The sequence below is a fragment of the Polypterus senegalus genome, chromosome 12 (assembly GCF_016835505.1).
Source record: "Polypterus senegalus isolate Bchr_013 chromosome 12, ASM1683550v1, whole genome shotgun sequence".
Taxonomy (NCBI): Eukaryota; Metazoa; Chordata; class Cladistia; order Polypteriformes; family Polypteridae; genus Polypterus; species Polypterus senegalus.
Window position 1 is genome coordinate 158,957,740 of NC_053165.1, and position 17,781 is coordinate 158,975,520.

The 17,781-nt window shown below is 48.9% G+C and overlaps 2 protein-coding genes across 2 annotated transcripts in view; one reads left to right on the plus strand and one right to left on the minus strand.

Annotated features, from left to right (window-relative positions):
- The window catches only part of LOC120540030 (podocan-like), a 49,049-nt gene extending 39,295 nt beyond the window's left edge, over positions 1-9,754 (plus strand). The window contains exons 9-12 of the mRNA XM_039770480.1: positions 2,301-2,808; positions 2,974-3,123; positions 7,166-7,314; positions 9,107-9,754. Of these exons, the coding sequence (XP_039626414.1) occupies positions 2,301-2,808; positions 2,974-3,123; positions 7,166-7,314; positions 9,107-9,314 (1,015 nt within the window). The 3' untranslated portion in view covers positions 9,315-9,754. The remainder of the gene's footprint in view (positions 1-2,300; positions 2,809-2,973; positions 3,124-7,165; positions 7,315-9,106) is intronic.
- A 6,468-nt stretch (positions 9,755-16,222) lies between these two features.
- Positions 16,223-17,781, minus strand: part of cc2d1a (coiled-coil and C2 domain containing 1A) — a 107,351-nt gene continuing 105,792 nt past the window's right edge. The window contains exon 29 of the mRNA XM_039770482.1: positions 16,223-17,781. This exon is cut by the window's right edge and continues 46 nt beyond it. The gene's annotated coding sequence lies outside the window, so the exon portion shown is untranslated.

The window sequence follows — 17,781 nt, forward strand, 5'->3', positions numbered from 1 at the left end:
ATAAGCGACATCATGTAAGAAAGTCGACTCCCGAGATGGCCACTGGGCCCGTTTTCAGCCATGTTTCTGTAAACTCACTGTAACCAGCAGGGGGTGCCCTTGAGCCCCAAACCACAGACACAGTAATGGCCGACACGATTCTGAGATAACACCTTTAACAATCACCTGTGTAAAGATCAATAAATAAACCACAATATGAAACAAAAATCAAACAAGTTCTCCCTCTTTTCATTCTCCAGTGAGTGTTGCCCGCTGCCCCCCCAACTCTGCTCGCCGACCAACCTAGGAATTGCTTCTGGCTTCCTGTCTCAGTCCTCCGAAGCATTTCTGGGTCTTACATGAACCAGGGTGGTCTCACACACCCGTACCCAAAGACCCAGATAGGATAGCATCTCCAGACTCTCAACTCCCATGCCATCCTGTGGGTGTCCTAAAGTGATCCAGCCCTGAGGTACACTGCCACCTACTGTATGGTGGAATGAACTGCTCCTAGTGGTCTCATACGCCTCCTGCTTCCATTATGGCCCCCTGGCTGGGTATGAATCCTCCGTTTATCCCAGCCGGGATGCCAGTCCTTCCTTCATGGCATGTACAACACTTTTATTTCTGTAACGGGATGCCTCATTTACACCAATATGAGGGTATCACGATTTACAATCATAAATGTTATCATGAAGGCCACTGGACTGCAGATTGAGTTGCTTGTTGACATCTTCAGTGGTGACTTCTGACACAAATTTTTTCCGTAACGTCTTTTATCGAGTTTTTGATTTGATGGTCTTTATTTATTTATTAATTAATATAAAAATTTTGGGCGTCAGGATGCAGGGTCAGCCATTGTACAGCGGGCGTCCCTGGAGCGATTTTCTGGTGAAGGGCCTTGTTCAAACACCCAACTGAGTAGGATCCCTACTGGCAGTAACGGGATTTGAACCGGCAACCTTCCAGATCCCAGCGCAGATCCTCAGCCACAGAGCCATCAACTTCGCCTTTTGCTGATTACCCCCTCAAAGGGAAATTTAACATGTCACCTTTCCGATAGTCCAACATTATCAGTCTGTCTTCTTCGGTGTTCATTTTTGCGGTTTCAGAAGATGCACGTTGTATTTTTCTACATATTTTCTCCTTTCGTTTTCCACTTGACTGTGCGATTCATTTTGTTCATTCCTTGGCTCAGGTTTTTTTTTGGGGCCGCCATTTTGTGTTTCGTTCTTATCTCAGTCGCCACCATCTTGTGTATTTTTGAACAGTTTGCTCCATATTGTTGCCAGCAACTAATTCCCATCTCCATGACGTGACAGCCGGAAGTCACCGTGTGTGACGTATTCAGCTTGATGATATTTCAAACCCGTTACCCGATGTCAGCAACGGTTTAGATTGTGAAACAAAATCTTCGGCAACTAGTAGCTGTTATGCCGGGTGTGCTAGCAACGAGAATTTTGCCGATTGGAAATTAAGACTTAGTTAAAAGCCAAGAAAATAAAATAAATATTTAAAATTGGGAAGTCGAGTAGCGCCGCAAGTAAAGCTAAAACGAGAGACGAAAATTGTAGTCAAAACTAAACATTAGACACGACGATAAGAAAAACAAGTTTTGAAACGGGGTTTTCTCATCAGGTAGCAATATAACCGCCGTGTAATCAATCAAGGGTCGTGACCTCAGAGGACACGCCCCTAACAACGAGGGCCAGCCATCCTCACGACCGTAGAAAATGCAACACAGTTGGTGGAATCGACCCGAGTCAAATTACAAAAATGAAACAAAGCTTAATGTTAACAAACTGATTGCAGAATCTGATCCTGCAGTTAGGAAATTCTGGGAAAAAAAATAAAAACAACCAATTTGGGCAAAATAAAGTCACGGGAATTTTGTGAAGTACAGATTCATAACAGCAACAACTTCAAAGGGTCTCGCCAGCTTAGGCCCTATTGTGTTGACTCTGATAAATTCTTCGTCTCCTCGTCTCTGTCGATGGCACTAATCACCGTGCCGTCCAGTGAGTGACTTGGGAAAATGGTTTCAAATTCAAAAATGGGATCCTCCGCCATCTTGCACGTTGAGAGTCGAGATCGTATCGGAATCGAGATCCACACGCTATAAAAGTAAGGATCTCCATTTCAATTAAAAGACAGAATTCCACGTGTCATTTTCCTAGGAGAGCAAATCTGGTCTATGCAAAGAAAAAAAAAAAACTGAACTGGTTAAGATCAGAGAAGTGGTGTAAACTGATTTGTGCAAAACAAGATGGCGTGCATTTTTGAGATCATAATAAACTCCTCCCCTTTGTCTTTTCGTGCAGCAAATTACGAAGCCTGGAATACCTGGATCTCTCGATGAACAACCTCACTCACATCCCGGAGGGGCTCCCTGCCAACATTGTCATCCTTCACCTCGGAAAGAATCGGATCAGCTCCGTGTCAGAGGCCGGGGTAAGTGGGATCCGCAACCTCGAGTACCTTCTACTGCAGAACAACGTCCTGACGGCCGACTCCATCCACCACGAGGCCTTCAGCAAGCTGCGCAAACTGCACACGCTGCACATCTACAACAACCACCTGGAACACGTGCCCTCCAGCCTACCCCGCCGGGTCCGATCCCTCATGATGCTCAACAACCGCATCTCTGAGCTCAGGTTCAACGACCTGGTGACCACCTACTACCTGAACGAGCTCAACCTCAGCTACAACCGCCTGCGGAGCTCCGGGATTCATCGCCTGGCCTTCCGCAAGCTACGTCGCCTTGAGCAATTAGACTTGTCTGGCAACTTTCTCACCGTCGTGCCGCAGGGCCTGCCATCTGGGCTTAAGGTATGCGTACTGTGGCAGGGGCTCCTCACGCAGACAAAAATGAAAGCTTTACCAAAAAACCATCAGATCAGCCATAGTTTTCACTTTTAATCCCAAAAGTAACAATGGCTGTCAGTGCCACGTAGGGCCTGGCACACTTAAACCCCTCTGCTGATCCCCTTCCAGGTGCTGCGTCTTCATGGAAACCGAATTGATAAGCTGGCTGAGGAGGCGCTGTCAGGACTTGGCAGTCTAACCGAGCTCCACCTGGGAGAAAACAGACTGCACGGAGCGGGCATCACGCCAGCGAGCTGGAAAGAAGTGCCAGTGCTGCAGGTATGTGTGTGGGAGTAGCGGGGCTCACCCGTGTGTTACCTTAGAAAACCCGCACTCTGTCTGTCCGTCTGTGCGTGTGTTTGTGTGTGTGTGTGTGTGTCCTACGGAAAAAAGCACAGGCCTGGATCACACGGGCATTCCGGGAAGAGCAGCTCAACTGCCAGGCAGAGGTCTGTTTTCTGCAGCTTGTCACACAACATTAACAGTGTAATTGTCTGCAGATTTAAAACTCACTGCAGACTTGTGTGTGACCCATGTGGCAGGCCTCAGAGACCACCACATCACTGCTGTTTGTGCAGGACTATCAACTCTCTGTGTGTGCAGTATATATATCTATATCTATATATACTGTGGTGGGTTGGCACCCTGACCGGGATTGGTTCCTGCCTTGTGCCCTGTGTTGGCTGGGATTGGCTCCAGCAGACCCCCGTGACCCTGTGTTCGGATTCAGCGGGTTGGATAATGGATGGATGGAGATATATATACACTCAGCAAAAAAAGAAACGTCCTCTGACTTTCAACTGTTTTTACTTTCAGTAAACTTAATGTGTAAATATTTGTATGAACACTAAAAGAGTCAACACCATAAAACATCAACTAAAAATGTTTCACAATGTGTCCCTGAATGAAGGGAGGCTCAAAATCCAAAGTACCAGTCAGTATGTGGTGTGGCCACCAGCTGCTTGAAGTACTGCAGTGCATCTCCTCCTCATGGACTGGACCAGATTTGTCAGTTCTTGCTGTGAGATGTTACCCCACTCTTCCACCAAGGCACCTGCAAGCTCCTGGACATTTCTGGGGCGAATGGCCCTAGCCCTCACCCTGCGATCCAACAGGTCCCAGACGTGCTCAATTCCTTTGACGATAAATACGAATCCGTCCATCACCCCTTGTGAGACAAAACCGGGACTCATCAGTGAAGAGCACTTTTTGCCACTCCTGTCTGGTCCAGCGAAGGTGGGTTTGTGCCCATAGGCGGCGTTGTTGCTGGTGATGTCTGGTAAGGACCTGCCTTACAACAGGCCTACAAGCCCTCAGTCCAGCCTCTCTCAGCCTATTGCGGACAGTCTGAGCACTGATGGAGGGATTGTGTGTTCCTGGTGTGACTCGGGCAGTTGTTGTCATGCAGGTGTGATATTCGGATGTGCCGATCCTGTGCAGGTGTTGTTACACGTGGTCTTCCACTGCGAGGATGATCAGCTGTCCTTCCTGTCTCCCTGTAGCACTGCCTTAGGCGTCTCACAGTGCGGACATGGCAATTTATTCAGCAGTCCTCATGCCTCCCTGCAGCAGGCCTAATGCACGTTCACGCAGATGAGCAGGGACCCTGGGCATCTTTCACAGTCGGTAGACAAGTCTCTTTAGTGTCCTGCGTTTTTAGGACTGTGACTTTCTGTAAGCTGTTAAGGTCTTAACGACCATTCCACAGGTGCATGTTAATGAATTGATTAGGGTTAATTGAACATGCATGGAAAACATTGTTTAAACCCTTTACAATGAAGATCTGTCAAGTTATTTGGATTTTTAAAACATTATTGTTGAAATACACAGTCCTGAAAAAGGGACGTTTCTTTTTTTGCTGAGTATATATGTATGTATGAACGTGTATGTATTGGATATGCATATGTACATCTAAGCATTAATACGGTCACATGTAGAGTCCTGTGAAAGTCTTCCTGGTGTGCCAGCTAAAGCTGATGTCACATTTCACAACTTCCAGTCGTTGGGTATGCCAGATCGGCCCCACTGTGGTTGCTGAGTTCATCGCCAGACCAATTAAAGGAGTGTTTGAACAGCCAATGGGTGGGTTTGTCGCTGCTAGTTTGCCAGTTGCTGTGGTTTATAATTGAAGTGGGTGGCTGTAGGTTGTTTGCAAGTGTGTCACAAGACAATCACCATTGGGTACCCTGGGTGGTCGTGAAAAAAAATGGGAAAAGGGAGTGACGACACCTATAAAGTTGGAGAAACACTCATCTGAATTTACATGACTGAAAATTGTTGGGCGTGTCACGTTTGTCCCCGCCCATTTTTCTGACCGTGAATAGCGTGCCGCTGCTGTATGAACTTTAACAGCTGTGGTGTGTTAAGCCGCAGCCTCAGGCCTTTTTCCACTCTGCGCTACGTGAAACATGAGAGGTCAGACAGACGAGCTTCTCTTGTGTTTCAGTCAGTCATTATCCAATCCGCTATAACCTAACACAGGGTCATGGTGGTCTGCTGGAGCCAGTCCCAGCCAGCACAGGATGCAAGGCAGGAACAAATCCCGGGCAGGGCGCCAGCCCACTGCAGGGCACACACACACACACCAAGCCCACACTAAGGACAATTTAGGATCACCAATGCACCTAACCTGCATGTCTTTGGGGAGAACATGACGGGAGGACCTGGGAAGCAAACCCACAGGTCATCTCTCGTGTTTCTGAATTCCAAAACACCCGCCTTCCTCATTTCTCGCCTCTGCATTTGTACGCGTTGCACTTCCAGATGAGGATTCATTGGTTGTTGGCACACACCGAGCCGTCCGCACGACTAAAGACAACATCACACTGAGTCGGCGAGTCATGGACCAGTTGGTCTCAGTCGTTGGGCATGTCACATTAGGCGACTGGACTTGACGTGAGTACGCCACCACTGCGGACCACCTCCACCTCACTAAGATTGTGCAAATGAAGACTACAACTGGAAATTTCAGGAAAAGACGTTAAATGTGAGTCAAAAACGATCTTTCAAAATATGGAGATGGATTTGAGATACAAGAAACCTAAACCAGCTTACCTGACGTACCCCTCGACACTTCTTCTGATGGACCCTATGAGCCAGCAGAATGAGAGAAAGTCCTGAGCATCTGTACGGGGGGAGGGTCCTGGAACCAAAAAGCAACAGTTAAGGTGGGCCGACCTGTAGATCGATTCAGAGTGATGCAGACTGGTGAAGAACTGGTGGGAATGTTACAGTACCTTCTACCAGATGGATGTGGGACAACGAGATCCTAGTGGAGGGGGGGTGGGGGTGTTTGGGGGCAGCGGTCCATCACAATGCCATAGACTTTGCGGATGGAATCCTTCACGAAGATGGAGGACAGGGAGCTCCCAATGATGTGTCCCGCTGTGTGTGTGTACCACCCATTAGCGGACCCTGCAGCTCTCAAAGCAGATGCTCTTGGTGGCGCCCCCTGTAGAATGTGGGGAGAATGGAGGGGGGAGGGGTACACTTGACTGCCTCAGACCTTCCTGAAGGAAGTGGAGAGACCCTGCTGCACCTTCTTGGCTACATGGGTGGAGTTAATTGACCAAGTAAGGTCCACTGCCAGGTGGTCTTGACCACATCCAGCACCAGAGCCGCCAACGTGCAGTGGGGGGTGGACAGCGTGGGGGCTTCTCAAGTCAACACTCACCTCCTTCATCTTGTCCACGCTAAGAGAACCAGTCGCCATATCCTCCATTCTGTAAGCTGACTTATCGCCATCGCCGATGAGACCCCCGCCAGCAGACTTGATGATGAGCTGAGTGCAGTCGTGGGCCGAAGGTTCACCTTGCAGCCGATGAACGCAACGACAGCACAGCAGCAGTGCCTTGGGGACAACTCTGTGACTGTCCTGGAGTGGCCCAGACTTGAACCGAAGTGAATGTCACTGGCGAGACCCCCCCCAGTTGTCTCCCCCCCCCCACCTTACGGGAAGTGAGAAGACCTACAGAGAAGAAATCCTCAGGTCCAGGTGTGTGTGCAGCTCATCACGACGCAGCCAAGAAGACTCCACGCCTAAGGGGGCTTCAACGGAGGGCCGGCTGAAGGATCTGAAAACTCCGTTTTTTAATAAATCTTCAAAAAGTTTCTAAACTCTCTTGGATTTTTTCATTTTGGGGTGAAAAAGAAAATTGAAGTGAAATGATTTTAGCACAAGGCTGCAAAATGTGTAAAAAAAAAAAATGGAGGGGAGTTTAAGGGGACATCCTGTTGTGTTATGTGGGGTGGTCTGGAGTGCACACACACACACACACACACTCGCTCACTCCCGCTCACTCTCTCTTTTTTATCTCCCCAGCTGCTGGACCTCTCTGGTAATCAGCTGACCCAGGTGCCCCCCAATCTCCCAGAATCCCTGGAGTACCTGCACATACAGGACAACCTGATCAGCAGCATCCCAGCTGAAGCGTTCGCCTCGACTCCCAATCTCCGCGGACTGTTCATGAGGTAGGTGGGCCGCCTCTCCTCCGTGGTTGGAAGCGTTAGCCCCCAAATAAAGACAAGGGGTACTTCTTAAAGCCCCCCCCTTCGTGTTCCTGCTGCTCCGTCCTTCTCCACACACAGGTTCTCTTTGAGCTCAGCCGGAGTGACAATCAGGTGTTTTTTTTTGGGGGTCCCCTCTCTTGTCGCCGAGGACCACCTCCTCTCACAACTGTCTGGCAGCCCAGGGTGTCCTTACAGCTCGAGTTCAGCTGCGCTTCTGACATTGGACTGCGAACTTGTTAGGGTCACGTCGTTTGTCGTGGGGTGTGCGTATATAGCGCCTTTTCACAGTGGTCCTCAGCCTGAGGGGCAGTAGAACTGTTCTTGTAGATCAGCCGTGGAGGAGATTAAAGGAGGGACCCTGGGACTTCATATGGCGCCTTCAGCTGACCGCAGTCTGAGCTCCTTCTACACACAGTTGTGTTGTTTTCGTGGGTCCACAATGGGGCAGGTGAAGGAGGTGACACTGGGGGTCAGCACTGTAGTTTACATGTGTCACCCTGTCATTCCAGCAGGACCCCATTTACATTTGTTTCACTCTTCCCACCTTATGAGCAGTGGCCGCAGCAACCACTCGTCACTCAGGGCACTGAACGGGCGCTCCTGTGACTCTATATAGCGCCTTTGACCCCGGTGGAGCTCCATCACACATACACAGTGCCACTGGCTTTCACAATGTGACAGGTGAAGCAGCCGACTCAGGGTCACCTAGCTGTGTGACCCTGTGATGTTTAGAGAGCATCTTTCAGGCCGGACCCCCATTTTTAGCATTTTTATGAGTGGCGGCTGGCGCAGCGACTCTCGATTTTGTGCAGAGACGTGGTACTGAATGGGTGGTCCTGTGAATTTATATAGCGCCTTTTACACTGACCCCACCTCTGGCCACCCATTCCAGGCTTGTTACAAGTACAGCGCAATTGTGTGACCCCATCACAGTACTGTCACTTTTCTATATAGCGCCTTTAGCAGACCCCCTTCTGAGTTCCCCCATGTGACAGATGAGGTAATAATAATAATAACAACACATTTTATGCATATAGCGTCTTTCCCATGCTCTGGGCACTGGGGGTCAGCAGTGTAGTTTACTCATGTAACCCGGTGATTTTTTTTTTTATAGCGCCTTTCCAGCTGGCCCCCCCCCCTTTTTTTGGCCCTTTAGAGGTCCATTGCAGCTCTTTCACGGTCCCCACATTATGAGCAGCAGCAGCTGCTGAACGGGTGGTCCTGCGACTTCATATAGCGCCTTTAGCTGGCCCGAGCGCTTTACACACATGACTCTCGTTTTCATATTTCTACAATGTGATCCTGGGACTTTATATAGCGCCTTTGATCGCATTTGGAGCTCCATTGCACGTACAGTTGCGTTGTTTTCATATTTCTGCAGTGTGTCAGGTGAAGCAGGTGACTCGGGGTCTCACTGGGGGGTCACCAGTGTAGTGAACCTGTAATTTTTATATAGCGTCTCTCAGTGTCCGAGTATTTCTACTTTATGAGCAGGGACCGGTGCAGCAACTCAATTCTGTGTCCACTGGTACTGAATGGGTGCTCCTGTCAGTTCATATAGCGCCTTGTAGACCTCACCTGGCCCACCCCAGGCTCATTCTGCCGTGGGGGCCTTTTAGGGCCAGTCCAGCTCTCTCCATGCATGACGCCAGACAAAGGGACTTCAGGACCACCCCGGGAGTCTGGGCCGCCTGCTGGCCCCAAGGTGGTCACTTCGGCTTTAACATTCTCTCCTGCCATTTCTGGTCCACAGGTCCAACAAACTGGTGACACTGGGCATATCAGACAAGGCCTTTAGAAACCTGAAGCATCTGCAAGTGGTGGACATGACTGGAAACCCGGAGGCCATCAGCATTCATCTGCCAGTCTTAGAGGACACGGCTACGGAGCCCACCGGGGAGGCCACGGACAGCTTCACTCACGAAGACGCTTCACGTTTAGAAACCAACGAAACCATCTGAGCGGCGGACGACGACCCGCGGAGAGAATGAAGCAGAAGTCGTAAAAGAAACAAACGCGACCAACACACCAGGCGTAAGAGGAAGAGAGGAAGAAGAGGAAGCCCCCTGTGCCGCCCCATTTTAACATGGAATGTCCGCTTTACGTTTTCTTGTTCATTTTTCTCATTTGAAGGCACTCGATGTGAAATGTGGCACAAGCCGCTGTGCCCACTGCACTCTTCTGTCTCTGTCTGCAGTTGGGGGGTGGAGGTTGGCAGCAGGTGATGCCCGCCTCTTCCCCCCCTCCCAGGGTTCAAAGTGACTTGACATTCTTGATGGTCCACATGCCAGCTGAGGAGATGTGAAGAAGTGTGCAAAGCTGCACACGGTGCCCACTTTATCATTCTTCAAGTCACTTTGGATCAAAGGGTCAGCTAAAATAAATTAATGCCAGTTCAAAACTGCTGCCAGCATCTTTAATAAATGCACTGCATTCGGATGGGGCTTAAGTGGGTGTTGTGAATGGAGTAAGGATGGCGGTCTTCAACAGACCCTCAAACGAGACATCAACCAAGCCAGCCCACAGACTCCACGTGCAGGCTTCGGCCTAAATAACTTGTAAAGTTCAAAGCATACCATTAAATGTAGTGTACTTGGGGGAGCCCGTGACCCCAGTAGGTGGTCTCCCTGTCTTTCCATTGTACTGGAATCCCTACTGGGAAAGGGAAAGTATCCAGCCTCGGCAAGGTGCTCATCCATCCATAACTGGGGCCTCCAGGCCAGGTAAGGTGGTGTTACTCAGCCCAGCCGGGGTGCCAGCCATACCATGAGCTCCTTTACCCTGTAATTCCAAGACACAATTCATCCAGAAATCAGAAGCTGGGCAGCCCAGAAGAGGCTCACCCAAGCCAGCCAGTCCCCCAAACAGCTGCTTGTCGGTTTTGGCTGAGGCAGGTCTATAAATGGGGAGTGGTGGTCTCTTGCACCCCTGGGTCATTACAATGTCCACCTTTCTGTGTGTCGGTCCAACTTATACGTCTCTACCATTCCAAAAGAAGGCCACCACAAACATTATCACTGCTTTTCTGAATCTCATAGCAAATGGCACATCGCAGAGCCATGTCCATTGCATTTGTCATTCCAACAGGTGGTGCGCATCACAAACATTTGTAGTAATAGAGGCTTGCAATTTTCATTCCAACATATGACACATCACAAACATTAACACTGCTTTTACGAACCCCATAGCAAAGGGCATTTAACAGAGAGACATATGCATTGCTTGTGTCATTCCAACAGAGGGCGCATCACAAAGATTTGTAGTAATAGAGCCTTGCATTTGTCATTCTAACAGATGGCACATCGCAAACATTAACTCTGCTTTTACAAATCCCCTACCAAATGGCATATAAAAGAGACATATGCACTGAATTTTCCATTCTAACAGATGGCGCATCACAAACATTAATGCTGCTTTCACAAATCCCCTATCACATGGCATATAACAGAGACCTAAGCATGGCATGGCACACTGCACACATTAACGTTGAGGTTTATGTTGATGATTCAGATTTCAAATCGTCTCAGACGGGTGGCACTGCTAGTTTGCAGTAATCCTCCAGTCCGCCTCACACCAACGGTCATCTTGAAATCATTTTCTGCAGAGTTTCCAAGGACTGTTTGATAAGAATGCTGTCTCTAATGAGGTTTCACAAACACGTACAAAAGCCATGCTTAAAAGTGGGGAGAACGCCTGGCGCTGTGCCATCCATTAGCGGTGTGCCACTCTTAGCGAGTCGTCAAACCCACCGCAAGAAGAGCTGGTGAGGGGATCAGTTTAACTCTGCTGTCCTTCTGCTGTTCACTACAATAGCACTTGGACCCCAGGATGGCCCCCGGCTGGTCTGGTTTTGTTACGGTGCCACGGCGGCACTCTGTCCTGTACACTGTGATTGGCACACAATGTCATCTTGTTATGCTGGAAGAACAACTGAATGCCCCCTGGATGTGTTAGCAGAGCAGCACAGCAGAAACTTTTAGCTGCAATCACTTGAGTGTGAACTCCTTGTGGGCTTCTACCCACTGTGCCATAGGAACAGTTGGCACTTCGATTCCTTATGCTGTACAACAGACTGGCATCCTGCTGGCTCTGTTGTGGTCCCCTCCATCTCCGCCGCCATGTTAACCGATTTTTGCACATAGCAGGCAAACAACTTTTACTTTTGCTAATAAAAATAACTCGAGTCCACATGTGCGACAGCTGAAGAGCAGATGTTGGCACTCATTGATAGGAGGAGCGCCATCTGGCCTGTCACTTTCAGGTGTGGCGTCATAAATATGAACAGTTAAAGGCAACGTCACCAGACAGATTGCCACCTTCAAAGCACATAAAGATGCGCCTGCGCTGCTCGTGACGGCGCCTCACCATGATAACCGCGCTCTACTCTGCCAAGCGTCACCCCCCCATGTTAAATTAGATTCGTCAACGTCGAGAATGCTAGCAATGCCGTGCCACCACCACATAGACGCCCATCTGGACCTGGTTGAGTGGCACAAACTGAACCACCTGCAACTCAACATCAATAAACCGAAAGGAGATAATCTTAGGCTTCAGGGGGGTCAGAGCCCCCGGTGAAGACGTGGAGGTGGGGAGGACATTCACGTACCACGGGGTGTGTCGACACGCCAGGCTCGAGTGGAGCACCAACACCGAGGCCATCCGCGCACAAGAAGGGGCACAGGGGGTCTTCTCTTCTTAAGGAGGCTGAGGTGGTTTGGTGGGTTTTCTACCAGTCTGTGTGCGTGTAACGAGGAAATGGCATTAGGGCACGTGGTGCCAACGGATTTAAAAGGGCTGCTTCAATCGTGGCAGCCGGACTGGACTGACTGGCAGAATGAGGGGGTCACTCGGCAAGTAAGCTGGACACTAACTGGCACCGCAGTATGAGGAGCCCCTCCACTAACGATTGAGTCACTCCCGGGGTACTGAATGGTGCCGAGCAGCTCAAGCGGACATCTTAACAGACAATGGCGCCCAGTGGCAAAATGCTGTGCCAGCGACGGACATACCCGACCCTGTGGAACTCTAACTGAGCAGCGTGTGTGGGTCGAAGCGCCTGGCGGTCCTCAGAATGAAACTGTATTACAGCTTCCTGCACTCCTATCTATTATATAGTGCCTTTCATCTCTAGCCATGTGTCATATAGTGCCTTTCACATCTATGTATTATATCTTCCATATCTCTTATGTCTCTGTAGTGCCTTTCACATCTTTCTATCTCTCTCCTTTAACACTGCACTATACCCGTCTACCTGCTTATCTATCTTATAATAAACTATAAGCCTGCCTATGAAGAAAGAAAACATAAAACTCCTGAAAGGACACCATTCACTTCTTGTCACATCGGTTGACGGTCCCAGTAAAGCTCCTGGCGACAGCGCGCAGTCTCGGAGTTCCTGCCGTCGGCTCAGTCACTTTGAGAGTTCGAGTTAACAGTTCCGGGGAGTTCAGCCGCAGTCTCGGCTCTTTTATTCTCTTGTTCCGTTTCGCCGCGGTACGTAAAACACGAGACATCAAGACAGACGAACCTCTCTTCTGTTTCTGAGGTCCAAATCAAGGACGGTCTTTACTCATCGCCGCTGCATTCCATGCATTGTACTTCTGGATGAGCGTTCATTAGCCGTCAGCTCTCTCTCTCTCTCACACACACACACGCGCGCACACGCACACAAACACACGCGCGCGCACACGCACACACTGAGCCGCCTCTACGACTACACACAACAATCAAACCTGTGAGATCATCTGATCAAAGTGAGTCACGGGCCGCGTCACCTCACACGGCCGGAGTTACAGAAACGCGGCGCCGACTGCCTCGGACTCGCTGCGATCAGGTAAGCGCAGCACACTGGACCAGCGGCACGGGGCCTTCGGGGTGCGCATATGGAGCCGACAGTTTAATCAGAATCGGCCTGTGTAATGAGACAGACACACAGGGGGTCTCCATCTTTGAAGGGGAGCTCTGTGATGGTCGCACAAATATTTAACATTTTTCTTTGGACAAAGAACCACAGACACATGAAATGTTAGGGTCAAATTACTTCACATGCTACTTGCACAACACGAGAGCAACAGAGAAATGTGCGACAATGAGCACTGGTGCACACATTGGATAGGCGCTATATGATAGATAGATAGATATGCAAGACACAATATAACTAATAGAAATGAAAGGCACTATATAATACATGGATAGATATTAAAGGCACTATATAATAGATTTGAAAGGTACTATATACTGTAATAGACAGACAGACATGCAAGGCACTATGTAACTGATAGACTGACAGACGTGAAAGGCACTATATAAGACAGATAGACAGACAGACATGCAAGGCACTATATGACTGATAGAAATGAAAGGCACTATATAATAGATGGATAGATATTAAAGGCACTATATAATAGATTTGAAAGGTACTATATACTGTAATAGACAGACAGACATGCAAGGCACTATGTAACTGATAGATTGACAGACGTGAAAGGCACTATATAAGACAGACAGACAGACAGACATGCAAGGCACTATATGACTGATAGAAATGAAAGGCACTATTTAAGATAAGACAGTCATACAGGGCACGATATAACTGATATATAGATAGACAGATGTGAAAGGCACTATATAAGACAGATAGATAGATAGATGTGAAAGGCACTATATAATACATTTTATTAATCCAATGGGAAAAAGGAGACGCATACACAAGGCAGAAACTGACAAAGATACCGCTACTCACAGAACAAATGAATCGATCAGTAAGTACATAAATAAAAGTAATAAGTGCTTATTATGCAGATACTTCAAAATGAACCTAAAGAGTACATTAGTGGGAAGTACCGACTAGCCAGAGTGCAGTGGGCACATAAGACCCCCAGGGGTGGTAGAAGGAGCCTGTGGCCCTCCTGGAGGACATTTGTCACGATGGCACCCTCTTTGCTCCAACAGTGTCCAGTGTGTCCGGGGGTCCGCCTGGTGATGGCGCAGACTTTCCCCGAGACGTTTGTGCTTCTTTTGAGCTCAACTGCTTTCCCAGGAGGCCACAGTGTAGAACAACAGCAGGATGGATGTGAAAGGCGCTATATAAATGAGACAGACAGATGGATAGAATGCTGTTTGTGCCCTTTTAACAGAAGCTCTTTCAATAGACAGACAGACAGACAGACACCACACACCAGAATGACTACAAAGCCAGAAAAGGTCTCACCTGGCAGTCGCAGTCCCCATGAGTCGCTCTTCAGCTGTATTGCTGTTGGTGATTAGGACCCCCGCACTTCTGCTGATTGATTTGTTGGCTGGGGGTCCTTAGTGTTGCCGTGTCACAGAGAGGGTGTGAAGCGTTGTTCGTAATGGTGCTCAGTTTTGTCTTCATTCTTCTCTCCTTCTCCTCCTCTATGACCTCCATGGCAGTCCGAGTGAGTCCCATAACTGCGCCGGCCCTTTTTAATGAGCTTGTTGATTCGGTGGTCCTCTCTTGAAGTGATGTCTCCAGCCCAGCCCAGCCCACCACACTGGCCATCACGGAGCTGCAGGAGATGTGAAGAAGGTCGCTTCCCGCATTCCCTGCTAAGAGTCTGCTCTGGCCTTTCTTGTCGAGCTCATCTGTGTTATGAGATCAGTCCAACATTGATGTGGACCCCCAAAGACTTGTAGGAGCGGACCACCACCACCAGGCGTAGAGGCTCTTTGGATGGGGAAAGTCAATAAGCAGCTCCTCGGTTTTGCTTTCTGCACTAAAGACTGAAGTCCCTCACTGCCGTGTTTTACGAGCGCCCACAGCGGGGGTCTCCTTAACGCCCCTCCTGTGTTAATAAAAAACAGTAAACCGTGGGCTCAAAGTATCCGAATCCCTTTTGAGTTTTTAATACATTTGCAGTCCTTTCTGAAGACGTCTTCACTTTGTCATTATGGGTTACTGAGTGTGAGGGGGTCCCGAGGCGTTGAGCACTCAAGTATTGACAGTCACTTGAGTTTCACGTTTTCTGTGTCCCCTTTGCTGCCTTTTACTCCGCTATTCTCACACTTTGTCTTGAAGACCCCTGCTTATCAAGAGTCAGGTCAGGTCGGGGGGCATGCACTGGTAGCGCAAGTCGCCGCACCCTACACATGACGAAACAGGCTCAGGATCCTGGTTAGCAACCCCCCAGCCAGGTGTTACGTGGGGTCCCCAACAATGAGGGTCCTGTGAGCCAGACCACCCTCGGGTAATCACGCCACGTGGCCGCAGTGCCATAGCTGACGCTCCCTCACACTGCAGGTCATGTGCCTCATTTGGGACCCCGGGAGCAACACAAAGTCACACCAGTGGTACCTGAGGACCCTCTGAAGAGACACCAAAGGGGTCCAGTCTCAGTCTCGACGACCATGTCTCACAAACAGGGGGTACCAGGACCCTTAATGGTGACCTCATGACCCCCCCCATGCTCTCCCAATCTGTCTACTGACTTCATAGGAAGAGTCACCAGAGTCACATGAATGTCACCGTCGAGGTAACGAGGGCGACACTCTCACCTCAGACAGACACACTGCTGATGGCCGTGCCCAAGAGGTCATTAAAGGCCTGGATCTTTGGTTTTTATCAGGACCCTCGCCAGACCCCTCACTCAGTCTCTGAAGACCCCCAATCAGATCCTCCATTAAAGATCACAGCATGGTCAGTCAAACTCAAGATCGGTGAATCTCTCTTCACCAACAGATGCCCCCCAGCCGCTGGACCCCACGACTCTCCTCAACACCGAGTCCATGCCAGCCTTGTACAGACCCCTGACGGACCCCAGAATCAACTGCAGGGTCTGCCTCCACTTATCCGTCTGCTCGGCTTTCTTCCTCCCCAGGCCACAACAGCAAAGTCACAGCAGCCGTCACCTTCATTACATGGAAGAGTTTATTGAAATGACAAACGTGAGGATCGTGTGACCTGAAGCACAGCAGCAGCTGGAAAACCCACAGACCCACCTCAGGGGCTTTCGTCGGACCCCAAACGTGTTAACACCCGTAAAATTCAACTCAGGCACTTGGGAGAACTCAAAAAAAAAGCAGAAGTCCACCTGTTAAAGTAAAACGAGACCAGAAGAGAAGAGACGAGCAAACCGGGACGGCAGGCCGCCATTAGAGAGTACACAGTGTGCGTTTAGGGGGGATACACACACAGAGAAATACAAAGCGATTGGGGGGCTCCTCTCACTTATAAGGAGTGCAAGCAAATCATTTACTCAATTGGGAGGGTCGAATGCAGTAAACTTTATATCTTTAAAGAATGTCTTATTATATGCATCATTAACAAAAAATGAATACATTATTAACAATAAAAGTTCTCATCCTGTATTGCAATAGATTTTCTTTATACATTAAAAGTTTTTAAGTGAGCAAATAACCATTAAAAGTTTATAATCACTGATTGCCTTGGCAAGAAGACCAGAATACGCACTCATCAATCCCAAAAAAAAACCAAAACGTCGGAATCGCAAATCAGCTGCACGAGTTCTGCTGGCTTAAACAAAAAACAAAAAAAATCTGAACATAAAAGTCAAAGATGTGGTGAAGAGGTGACAAAGTGATGCACATTCATGTCACCTCTCGCGCAATTCTCAACTGATGTTCGCTAATCATTTGGGGACAAAGTGACGAAGTTAACTGTAAGGTAAAGAGCCTTAGTGAGAGAGACACGGCCTGACCAGAGGAGAACCACAAAACAGAAACCGCTGGTAGCAGACTGCATCACCCAGAATGCCAGGGCACCTCTGGCAGTGGAAAACTACACTACCCAGAATTCCAGAACACCAGTTAGCTCTGGTAATAGATTACATTGCCCAGAATTCCAGGGCACCTCTGGCAGGAAAAAAAAAACTACATTACCCAGAATTCCAGGGCACTTGTTAGCTCTGGTAATGGATTACATCACCCAGAATTCCAGGGCACTTGTTAGCTCTGGTAATGGATTACATCACCCAGAATTCCAGGGCACCTCTGGCAGTGGAAAACTACACTACCCAGAATTCCAGAACAGCAGTTAGCTCTGATAATAGACTACAGAATTCCAGGGCACCTCTGGCAGGAAAAAAAACTATGTTACCCAGAATTCCAGGGCATCTCTGGCAGGAAAAAAAACCCCCAAAAAACTACATTGCCCAGAATTCCGGGTACCTGTTAGCTCTGGTAATAGACTACATTACCAGGGATTCCAGGGCACCTCTGGCAGGAAAAAAAACTACATCACCCAGAATTCCAGGGCACCTTCTAGAAACAAATGCATTCATTGGTGTCAGGTTCTGAAGTAGGAGCAGCGGCTTCATTTCTGGTTTCACAGTCAGTTGTACCTTCTGTGGGGTCTACAAATCTTCACGTGTGCCCAGCCATTTTCATAAACATTCTGTCACCCAGCATTCAGCAGTCACATGTCAAGCTTCACCAGGATGGACCTTTAAA